Here is a 12,585-nt window from a genome sequence, read left to right on the forward strand (position 1 = left end):
CAAGACATTTCATAATTTAGAGTGACAATGAGCTCTCCATTAATTATTGTTTTTCATGTATTAGTTTGATGTATTATGTATCTACTTAATGTACTCATCTAGCAATTGTACTTTTTTATTACACAGAAAATAATATTGTTATATTTTTCTCCATACAATTCAGAAACTCATTCTACTTTCCCATATTAACCTTAACCAGAGGGTTAAAATCATTGTTTTCATACCATATCTGCCTCTGGCGTTGCCTGGTGGACAATAAATTGGTCTCGGGTTCCCCTAGTTTTGGTGTCCCTTACGTTTCTTGTGTGCCCACTGCCCACCTCTAGAAGCCTGTCACTTTAGTCCACCATGGGCTAAGGGAAAAGTCACAGCGCAGTGCGCTTCATAGATGCTATTGTGCACTTTTTCCACCCATGTTTTTCCTTTTAACCATTCCTCTCAGTATTTTTGCATTCTTATCTGTTATTTTCTCGGAGGAGTAGTTGCATTGATGCTAGAAGATGTACCGCCCGAGACCTGTAAAGTACCGTTGGCATTACTGCCCTCCATGCCGCTTTGTTGTCTTCCGGTGTCTTCTTCGCATGCAACAATACCTCGACCAATGAGATGAGCGGGATTCTGTCTCGTCATACTCATGTAGGAGTGTTCTGTCCGCTCATTGGTCACAGAGCAGGAGAGGCTGAGAATAAGTTTACCGTAAATTTTCTTATGAGAAGCCGTTTATTATTTCATTCTGTTGACATTTTACATTTTTTTTATCCTCACGGTAATACGGGACAAAGTGCATCCCTTTTCAGCTCAATACCACTGCCGTGAAATGCACCCCCTCGCGGGAGCGCGCGCACACAATCCACTGCGTGTGTGTCTGAAGTGAAACAATTCGCCATTCGCAAACAAACGCAGGGGGAAATACCATTTTACGATTTTAATTATTTATGAAGGAGACAGAAGAGAAGAACATCGGTCACTTGCAGTCTTTAAACTCTTTTAAAGTGTAAATAACTGATGTTCTTCTCAACACAAAATCGGATAATAACGAACACAAAACAACATCTTTTTGTATGTTCTGTGGAAATATACCCACGCCACAATTACAAAATGAATTAAATGGCTTGTTTTGAGCAAGTTGAATGTATTTGACTTGGCATTTCATCAGGCTGAATAGAATCCCAGGTTTTCTTGCAATTCATAGGTTCAAAAGTATGTGCTTTTAATTGTTACCTGTATATAAGCTACTCATATAGGTCCAAACAATAGCCTTCTGATCCAGAATATCACCTATAATGAAAATGCAATGTGGTCTATATGCCTATAGACTGATAGACAAGTCCTAACCCCTGTGTGTGTTTCCCCATAGAAGGACATGTTCTCTCCATCAAATACTGTTGTTTTTCAGATATTAATGCTTTATAAAATAAAATAATGAATCCCCCATCCATCACTGACTCTTCTGTTGTTAGACCTATCACACATACATACTACATATTATTATATTACCAAACTGACTGGGATCAACAGAAAAAAACGATTAAAGGGGGGGTGCTTTTAACGGCAGATCTATACAAAAACAGTCCTGGCCAGCACGTCGCCTTCGTTTGTTGGTTGGATTGGTTGAATTGTATGATCGACAAACCGAGATAGGAATAATAGAGAGCTGGCCACTCCGATGTGAAAAACAAAACCCAAATAAAATAAACAGCTTCCAGTCCAAGGCGGGCACGGCTGACTCTGTAAGCGGGCACGTCTCACTCTGTGGGCGGGCAAGGACCGCCCATGCCGCCGGGACTGCTGTAGTCACTGTACAACTACACACGAAGGCGTGTTTTATTATGCTATAATGTCTTAATAAGTTGTATCTTATTCTAAATGTGATAACGAGTAGCCCAAGTAAGAGCAAGGGTGAGTTACTGCAGGTCTGACATACAATCTAAAATCAAGTAGGCAGATAATAAGTAATATAATAATAATAATAATAATAATAAATCTTACAAACTGATCGGCACAAGGTAGTCGTGTGAGGAAAAATATAGTCAGAATTGTTATCATAATGGCATCTTGTTGATGATTAAACAGATGTTTTTACAAGCCTGAAAAGGGCCAAAGTTTAGAAAAATGCTGAGTGTACATACCAGGGATGAAATAGTGTCAGCAGCAGAAGAAACCTTGACAGTTTAACTCGCTGTCATGATGGAAAGAGTCACAGCACTAATTTTTGTCCTTCTGGTTTCATGTGTCTGCAGGTCATTAGGTAAGTACCCACACACTTCTTAATTATTATATGCATTGCATTTTGTCCCTGACATTTGGAAAAAATGTAACCATAAGTTGAAGTTATCAATTGAACCTCAATACCTCTTTTCTCTTTATTTGGGACAGGACAGACATGTGAAGGAAACTGTGGGAGGACAACAGACTTATGTTCATGCCACACTACATGCACGTCCCTGGGGGACTGCTGTCCAGACTATAAAGAGTACTGTGTGGAAGTCTTTCCATACTCTGGGTCCATTTTGGGTGGGACAGATTTTATTGTGCTTGAGGCGAGTTTCAATAGCAGTTCCGAGATTATATGCAGGTAAGACTTTACTCCTCAGTGTTTACTATGGTCATAAACCTGTTCTGGGTTATATCTTTAATTGATTAAGGTTAAAAGAAGTACAATGACTTGGTAGACATCATTGTATTTGTAACAAATTTCAGCTGAGGAAGACACCAAAACAATTATGAGATGCAATTGAAAGCACTGGAAAAAGCTCATAGAATGAACTTACATGCTCAAGTATAACACTTGTGTCGCAGTAAACAAATGCAGTTAAAGGACATTTAAAAAAAATGGCTGATCATTCTTTTATAACTGCAGGTTCAACCACAATATCGATACTGTGGGGTATGTGGATGAAAACAGTAGAGGCCATTGTATCTCCCCACTATTGTATGAAACAGGATGGGTTCCCTTGAACATCTCCTCTGATAATGGAACCACATTCAATCGTGACGGATCCTGGTTTTCAGGTACAATAACCGTCTTCCTAAAACCTCCATAAAACCCATCTTTCCATTTGGTGTTGAAACACATGAATATACAGTATGTTTTATTTGATGTGTTACTGCAGTACATACTGGCAAATTAGATGCTGAGCTCAAGGCGACTCTGGTCAACTCAACCAGATGGCAGTACTATGGTACACCTAATGTTGAAGGCACTCTTGAGATGACATGGAATACCTCTTTGGTCAGAGCGGGGAGCGTCAATATAGAGCTATGGGGATACAGGGAAACAGGTGAGTTTGCCTATAAATACGCAGCGTATACACGTTGTAGAACACTATTAATTCTTATTTTATTCTTTATTCAACCCATAGTTAACCATCTAAGAGCTGTTGAGATCCTTTTCAAGGGTGACCTGGCCAAGACAGCCGCGTAGACACAGACAACAATAATAACAACAAGAAAACACATAAAATACATAGATGAAGTACCAATGACTAAGCCTAGGAAAGGTCAGAGATGGCCGACCGACCCTGGAGTAATGTGTACAACAATAAGTGAGGGCTTTAACATTTGTAACAAATCCCCCTGCACTGTGATATGCAGTGTCTAACATGCAAATAATGCGACAATGCATTCATATAGATCACTGAGATCAAGAACTTGAAAAAACTGAGCAGAGATTGGTCTTTTTATTGGTCTCAAAAGAGAAACAGGACTTATTTCTGAACAAAAACCTTACCCCAGCCACAACTCATTAACAACATGAGGTTTAAAGAAAGACTGTCATCAAGCCAAATACCAAATATTTACAACAGGAGACACCTTCTAACTTCTTTCTTTAAGTAGGTAACACTGAATTCTGTAAATTGTTTCTCTGCAGGAAAACCCTATACAAACAACTGGCAGGGTGAGTGGGAGTATCTGTACTCACTTGCAAAGAATCAGCCGAACAACGGTTCCTTTAGCTTTTTGCCCAAACCGGCAGAGAATGGCTTCTCAAGTTGGGAGCTCGGCTCTCTACGCATCAGCCCCAGCAGCTACCCTGATGGCATGTGGTATGTACAAACACTTCCTATAATATTTTTGATAACTTTTATAAAACATGTTACTGTAGTTGTCAGCTTCACAGTATTTGTCATGCGTTTCATTTAGGAATGTACAAGCTGCTTGGACCGAGGATCACGCTCTGGCCTGGCAGCTGGAGGAGAAGTTCAGGCAGAACTCAACGGTTTGGGCCCTGGAAAAATGTTTAGCATGGGACAAGCTGGAAAATAAGCTGCCCAACTTCCTCAGTGAGATCATAGACTGCCCCTGCACTCTGGCTCAAGCGAGAGCAGACACAGGGAGGTTTCATGTAAGTGTGAAGGTTGAAAGTTTAGATTTGGGATACTTTAAATAATGTTATGTGAAATGTTATGTCATTATGTTTAGCATCGCAAGGCCTACTCACATGCTTTTTAATCAGGGTAAAACTATTTAGGTCTGTGTGTGTTTTAGTATTTATTTTTTAAATGATCTAATGATAAAAGGCTCTCGACCTCGAGACTCGAACAAATCCCCCAAATGTCTTTTTTATTAAATATAGACGTAGACAATAAGCACACAGAGTCTCATAGTTATTCTGTCATGGTTTCAAAGAAGGTGTCTATTCTCGCTCACCTTCTCCAACTCACCTGTGCCTGCCCTGTCTTTAGTGAACAGAGAGACGGTACAGTGTTTGACATTTATTGTACTGATCCACAGCAGCAAGCAACCGCTTCTGCTGGTGTACTGCAACACCACTCGGACAAACCACACACAGAACCGCAGTACAGAACCGGTAGTAAAAATAATGGCAATTACTTAAATTGATTTCTGATAATATTTGCTAATGATTATTTCAGATGGCAGTGTGCGGCTGCCTGTGCGTGGTAGCGTGGGATTTTTAAATTTATTTATATTTTTCATCAATATATTCTTGGTTCAGTGATTGAAAACTGGTTTGTGCATGAACTGATAAAAATACAAACTATTACTTACAAATCAATGACGCAATCAGAACGCAATTTAAAGAAAAACATAAAACACACATAGGTAGTAATGCTGAGATGAAAGGACAAAATGACATTGTCACAGTACAGGTGTGTGCTAGATAAAAGTATGTAATTACTTTATTTGTTTATAGTGATTGCCAGTGACCATAGCCTTTTACGAATGATCACTGCTTATCAGTTCAAGGCCAAAGAGGTCTCCCCTAATTACAAGCGTTCTCTGAACTTTTGACATTTAAGCATTGATCATATGCCTTTTATCTCACAAATTTACAGTTAGGGTTAGGCAAAACCAATACTGTCTTTCAGCAGCTGGTGAGTGATGGATAGAGGGTTAAATTGAATGCGTGCAGCTTTATTGATTTAATGTGTTGATGAGGAATCATTGTGAAGGATTTGTTTATTAACTGCTGTAATACTGTGGACATTCAAACTAAAAGACTCAGTGGTTGCTTTTGTCATATGATTATAATTATTATGCCTCTGGACTGCAGTACATGAACACAGTGAAATGCACATTTGGCTGCCTGGTTATAGAAGCTGTATCTCTCTCTCCTCAGACCGACTATGGCTGTGATATAGAGAAGGGAAGCGTGTGCACCTACCACCCTGGAAGTGTTCACTGTGTGAGGGCTATACAAGCCAGGTGAGTCCTTCACTCAAGACCAGCTGTCAACATTATATTCTCAATATTACAAATGCATTTGAATAATTAGAATGCATCCAAAACATACTGTACTGGTGGCAACATTTGCAGCTTTTAACTTTCAGTATGTCTAAATCTATGATACAGTACTTGGGACAACCTCCAGTGCTCTCTAATATGTAGTTAAGACAGATTAAGATTTCTTTCTATGAGCAATTAACATCTGCATTTTCTAAAGTTTCCCTGTGCTCACTGAATCTCCCCGTGTGGCACAAGTGAAACACATTTGATCATAAAAATATTCACAGCAACTTCATGCATTTCATTTATTTATTGTGGATTTACCATAATGCCTTTTAAAAAACAAAAAAACATGCATATAATCTTATCTATTACCTCATTTACCCTTTCAATATTAGGCCCACGCTACCACACCCTAAAAGAAAACACACTCCTTATCCTCCTTGTACTCATTAACATGATAGTACATAAATGGTTAAACTCCTGAGCCTTTAATATGAATCGTACACTTGAATTATCACACAATCCAGTTCTCATTGAGACCAAAGTGCAGAGAAAAAGGGTAGGCGGTTACAGGGGGTGGAGGGAAAAAACAAAGCAATCTGGCAAGTGACCGGGGAAAAGGGGGCTGGTATATGTGTTGACAGAGTGATTAGCATATGAGACACTGGTGAACAGGCGGATGTGGGAGTCATGTGGTCAACAGGAGGCTAGTAAAAATGTTTTATATAACGGCTAACTGAATTCCAATGAATGACAATGAGCACCGTGGCACAGACATGTAAAGGCCCCAACGTCTTTTCTACAATAGGAGCAAGACACAGACTTTATGATGCTTTAGCCTCTTTGTTAGGTCTCCAACAGTTGTGGCATTACGTTTACATATTGTCTGAACGCAATATTTTAGTGACTAATGTCCACTTTGACTGAAGGATGAACTGATTTGGGAAGGTCGAAGGTCAAGGTCACTGTGACCTCACAAAATGTGTTCCACCCACATTTCGCTCAAAAATAAACTTCATTAAATTCCTTCTTTGTAGTTTTTTTTATTTATATTTCTTTGTGTTCATTTTACATCTCTTCATAGTTGTTTTGTGTGTCTTCCTGGCCTTTTGTGATCATTTTGTCACCATTTTATGTCTCTCTGCAGTCTTTCTTATGTTTCTTTGTGGTCATTTCGGATCTGTTTGCACTCGGTACGAGTCTCTTAGAATAACATTTTTCATGCGACAGCCAGGGGAGCCCCTGATACTTTTGGCCCCTGGGCCTGTGCCCGATAAACCCATTCAGTAATCGTGAAATATATCCTTTTTAATCATCGATCAAGCATTAATAAATGATTTTCTAGCCAATGATAGTGATAGACTAAATGACTAAATATGTTGTTATGCAAGCTTTATGGCAATATTGGCGTGATATTTAATGGCTTACTTTGAAATTTGGCATACACACATTAATTCACAAACATATTGCTTTTCTTATCAGCCTCAGGTCTACTTTATGTTTATTGCCAAATGTTAGCATATAACATGCTTAATTAAAGTAAGATGGTAAACATGAGCATGTTAGCAATCTTTGTGAGCTCAAATTAGCATTTAGCTTGTAAGCCAGTGCAGAGCCTCTAATGTGGCAGTAGATTCTTCAACCATGTTGTTGGTTGCAGCAGAGTTCACTGTTCTGATTGACAATGTCTTTGGAAATGTATCAACAGTCCTACATATGCAGCGGGACAGCAGTGTTGCTATGACAGCACCGGTGCTCAGGTGCTGACAGGAGATTCGATCGGAGGAAGTACTCCAGACCGAGCACACGACTGGGGCTCACCTCCATTCAAGAAACCCCCTCGAATTCCTGGACAGTCCCACTGGGTCTACGATGTCCTCAGTTTCTACTACTGCTGCCTGTGGTCTGACAACTGCCACTACTACTTCAAACACCGGCCCTCCAGTGACTGCAGGCGTTACCAGTCACCCAGCTCAGGTGAGTGAATCGTGAAGCGCGGTTTTATGTGTTTTTATGCGATTTATTTATTGTGAAGTTTCATCTATATGTGTGTACTGACAGCTGTGGTGTTTGGAGATCCCCACTTCATAACATTTGACGGTGTCAGCTACTCCTTCAATGGCAAGGGAGAATACACCTTGGTGAAGTCGGCAAAGAAACAGCTGACGATCCAAGGCAGAACAGAGCCTGTGAATGGTGAGTGACTGAAGGCACTGATCTATAAGCTTCTGTCTTTCGCAACAATGATCAATTAATGCTACCACTAAATAATGAAAACAAATATTTCTATGTAGAATTCATACTGAACTTTGTAATAGTTCTGCAGTATGTATTTTCCCTTTCCCTACGTCATTGATTTGATTCTGTCACTATTAGGAACGATAAAAGCGACAGAGTTGACGTCTGTAGCCATGCAAGAAAAAGCCTCTGATGTTGTTGAGGTGCGGCTGGTCAACGGTCACAATGGCCTCGAAGTGCTGCAGAATCAGAAAGCCCTCTCCTTTTCTGAACAGAGCTGGATGGACCTTTATGGTGAGACCCTCAATTACCTTTCTGCTCAAATCTTTAAACCTTTAAACTGTATTTGACAGCTGCACTGCAACAACTCTATTCATCCTGCCCAAATCTCCCTCCTAGGTGTGTTTGTGTTTTCTCCCACCCCTGCAAATGTGACCGTTATGTTCCCTAGCGGAGCCGGGGTGGAGGTTCGACTGACAGAGGGAACCATGACAACCACCGTGCTCCTGCCAGAGGGGTTCAGAGACTCCACTCTTGGACTGTTTGGAAAGATGAACGGTGACGCCACAGATGACCTCGCTCTCAGCAACGGGGAACTCGTGCGGAACCTCACCAATCCAGAGGAGGTGTTCAGCTTTGGGGCAAGCTGTAAGATATTAGTAACAATGCAGATTTTGTGCTGATCAAAATGTATGTGTATGAGCTGTATGTTATATAACCAACAAAACCTCAGGAAATGTAGTCAAACAGGTATGAAGTGTGGAACATAGATAGCTAGATAATTAAGTTACACTCCCTTTGTGTGTGTGTGTGTTATAATCTAAAGTTCTCTGTTCTTTGTTTTGGCAGCCGTGTCAGCCGTGAGTTCATCTTAGTACATGATCTGAGTTAACCTGACTCTCCCCAGATGAATTTAGTTCTGCCTTGCTTCAGCCTTGACTCCGCCTAGCAGCAAGGCGGGACGAAATTTATCCGGCGAGAGTCAGGTTAGATCCGAGTCCCTGCGTGGTGTGAGAACTGTTGGCCCTCCCTTGCCTTTATGAAAAGAGATTTTGGCAATTTAAATCCAAGTCTGTGTCATGGCAATGTGGGCGTTTTGTGCAGATGAACGGTGTTTGGGTTCCCTTTGTGGCTGCAGGTCCCGCCGTGATGACCCGAAATGTTGGCCATGGAGGGAAATCAAATACTGTTCATCTGTTCACACTGCCCACAGTGTGGGTTTAAAATTGGCAGAGTATCCATTAAATAAAGGCTTATTTTATCTTAGTGGTTCTGAATGTTGTATATAAAGCCTTTAAGGCTGACATCAACCCAACTACGAGAGGCAGGTTTGGACCTTGGTCAGGTTAAAGAGAGAAAACTGATATAAATATATTTCTGACTCGCCGTAAACATTATCTTGGTTATTAGTCAGAAAGAGTTAAAACAAAGGTCACCGAAGTTTAAGGTTCTTTCACCACACCATTTCTTTGTCATGCTGCTTACTGTTTTGGGTCATGTACCCTCCTTGTTACCATTTTGTGGTGCGAAAACCCCTTTCTTTTTCACTTTTCATGCATAAAATGTTAATGTTGCAAAGTTTCCACTTAAATTGAAAGTGTGTATCTTTTTTTTGTCTTACAGGGGCTGTCTACAACACATCTGCCTTGTTCACATATGATTCAGAATATCTTTTGAACACATATTACTATGTTCCCAGACATGACCACAGTTTTATTCCAGTGTTTTCTGTCCCTGAGAGTCCGGATGATCCATTAGCCAATCAAGCATCTGAGATATGCTCTGGAGAGAGCTCTCAGTTCTGTAGGTATGAGAAAAAAAACTGCATCTACTTTTACACATTTTAATAATTATAATCTTCAAAAATAATTAGAATCTGCCATTTTTCACTGGTGTACCACTAAGAAATAAGTTGTATAATGTCTTCTGCGGCCCTGCAGGGAGCCTTCTTAAGTCTGATAAAAATAACCCTGTTGATGCCACAGTGGTGTCATCAGGGTTATCTCATCCTCGGGCTTGTAAAGTACAAAATGCCTGCACTGTGAACTGTAGATATGGGTTTGAAAGACAAAGGCATTGGCCAGGAAGATATCGCAAAAGACCAGTTGCATTATGGGAAATGCAGGATGCAGTGCTTTTAGAGTTTGACCCATGCAGGGACTAAAATTCATGATACCTCAATGTCTGATGAATACATTTTCAAGTAATTTCCATTGCAGTGAAGTTTTTTTTAAAACTACAGCAGCCCATTTTCTGATCAGTACCTCTGTCCTATAGGTATGATATCCTGGTAGGTCGCAGTCCGAGAATGGGAAATGCAACTAAAGTGTCTTTCCAGAGTCACATTTCCCTTGTGGAGGATCTAAAGCCAGGTGAGTGTATAAAATGATGACAACAAAGTAATTATGTAAGCTACATTTACTTGGTATCACATTGTTAGTTATTGTTATACTGTGCAGTGATATCCTGTGGTTGGCTCTCACCACCTGCTAATGGGAAGAAGGAGGGGACCACATATTTGCAAGGAGCCAAGGTGCAGTTGTCCTGTGATGACGGCTACACACTCAAAGGATCAGCAGAGCGCCTATGCCAGGGGAACGGCCTGTGGTCTGGAGAAGACACAAACTGCGTGGCTCCCAGTATGAATACATGAAATAATTATTGTCCAATGATCTTGATCTTCACGAATCAGCAGTGTGTGTGTGTGTGTGTGTGTGTGCTCTGCTGCATCATTTGATCTATCAAATCAGCTCTGAAGTGTTGAAATGCACAAAAAATGTAATCACTCTCATGACATTTTACATAAATATTTATGTAAGTGAAAATTCCTTACAAGACCCTTGACTCTAATAAAGTCACACATCAAATCAAATTGGAAATACAAAGAATTTAACAATTCAACAACTCAATTGGCTGCTAAATTAAAACCCTTGAAGTTAAGTGATCATCAGTGTTTACAATTCATCCTCTCGAGACAATGGTTGTTAGATGTAGCTACAAAAGTCAGAGATTAGCCCAAGTCATTAGGATTCATCCACTGAGCACCATTATTGTCTGTACAAGATTTTGTGCCAATCCTTGCAGTATATCAGTCTGGACTATAGTGATGAACCAACCGACTGAACAACAGACATGTACCTAGAACACTATTGTACCTATAGAACCATTGTCTCAAGTGTGATTATAAATAAGTTTATTTATATACATTTCTCTACATGGATTTCTCTCTATATTGCTCAGAAACAACACACACAAATATTTCCATACGAGTAACAGCATAGAAGAACAACATTAATCCCATGTGTGACACTAAATTGGACAAAAAACAACAACAACACAACTAAATCAAAATTCAACCGTGAACACCTTTAGGTTGAAAAACCCTGGTTGGTTGGGGAGCTTTGATGCATGTCCCTCTCTTCTTGTCTGAATCTATGCAGTTAACTATCTTAGCTAGTTACACAAACTAATATTAATACAGTTAATGCATATTGCTCTAGAGCCTGTGGTTTAAAACTATCTGTCATTTTGCAGGTAATATTGCAGGAATCGTGGCCGGTTCAGTTGTTGGAGCGTTAGCACTGATTACGATTATAACAGCAATCGTACTCCACTCTCGGAAACAGAAAAGGTATCTTTAAGTCGATGTACCATGACTCTATAGCATAACATTTCTAAACTGCTCCGATTCATTCAATTCATATAGAAACAGTTTGACAGAAACTTTGAATTGTCGTTTCCCATTTCTTCGTATTGATTCTTTTTTTAATTTTTTTTATTTCAGAAAAGCTGCACGGTCAGAAGACGCTGTAAAAAGTGAATCCTTCTAACCACAACTCTTCATCTCTTGAAAAAGGAAAAACTTAAACATGTATTTATGTTTATGGTAGACAAAGACACACATAACACAAAAGTGACCTAAACCTTTTTCAACACATGATCCAGACTAACATATATCCTAAGAATGAGCAAAGGTCACTGCAGTTAAAGAGTAACACCCACATACTTTACACAGTATTGTTGCACTCACTTAGGTTAAAAGTTCAATGTCTTTGACCACACTCACGATAACCACAAAGCATTCTGGCCTAAAACTACAGGTTCAAGTTTATTGTAAAGTCAAAAACACTTGAAGGCTTGTTGGTTCATCTACTTCAGAGTCGGTCATCAAGTTGGACAGTGCTACTGTCTAAACACTCCATCACTGTTAAGTCAAACTAAGAGATGAAATGCACCGTGTACTTATTGTTTATGTACTGTCATTAAATGCTGATGAATATTGTTTACAATTTCCAAATTTGTTGGACGATAAAGTTTTTCAAATACAGTGTATCATGCAGCGTCAATTCAGAATCGGTGTGAATGTTATTTTCCTCTTTTACTGCAAATTGTCTTATTTTTTAAGTCGAATGCCGCCTAAAATAAGAAGTCTGGAGCTGCTCCATAGACAATAAATAGCGTGTGATTGTGATTGTGTTTGTGTGTGTGTGTGTGTGTGTGTGTGTGTGTGTGTGTGTGGTGATTTGTGGAAGATGAATAAATGACATTATTCATGATGGTTTTGCTAACAATAGTTTTCTGACACATCTGATGGCAAATGGCTTGATTTATTTCTCTTAAGCTGGGTTCATTATTTGAACAACATAACACCCATGA

General features: G+C 39.7%; 1 protein-coding gene across 1 annotated transcript; it reads left to right on the plus strand.

The window, feature by feature from the left end:
• Positions 1-2,184: 2,184 nt before the first annotated feature.
• LOC310958973 (sushi domain-containing protein 2-like) lies at positions 2,185-11,759 on the plus strand (the record flags this gene model as incomplete). The annotated part of the gene is made up of 16 exons (XM_083930136.1): positions 2,185-2,248; positions 2,377-2,575; positions 2,861-3,012; positions 3,114-3,281; positions 3,872-4,046; positions 4,144-4,345; positions 5,582-5,667; positions 7,400-7,668; positions 7,753-7,887; positions 8,068-8,223; positions 8,329-8,577; positions 9,553-9,736; positions 10,207-10,301; positions 10,389-10,568; positions 11,464-11,560; positions 11,714-11,759. 16 exons carry the CDS (start codon positions 2,185-2,187, stop codon positions 11,757-11,759), a joined length of 2,457 nt encoding a protein of 818 aa, XP_083786262.1.
• Between the last annotated feature and the right edge of the window lie 826 nt (positions 11,760-12,585).

This window comes from Echiichthys vipera, assembly GCF_963691815.1.
Source record: "Echiichthys vipera genome assembly, chromosome: 16".
Lineage (NCBI taxonomy): Eukaryota > Metazoa > Chordata > Actinopteri > Perciformes > Trachinidae > Echiichthys > Echiichthys vipera.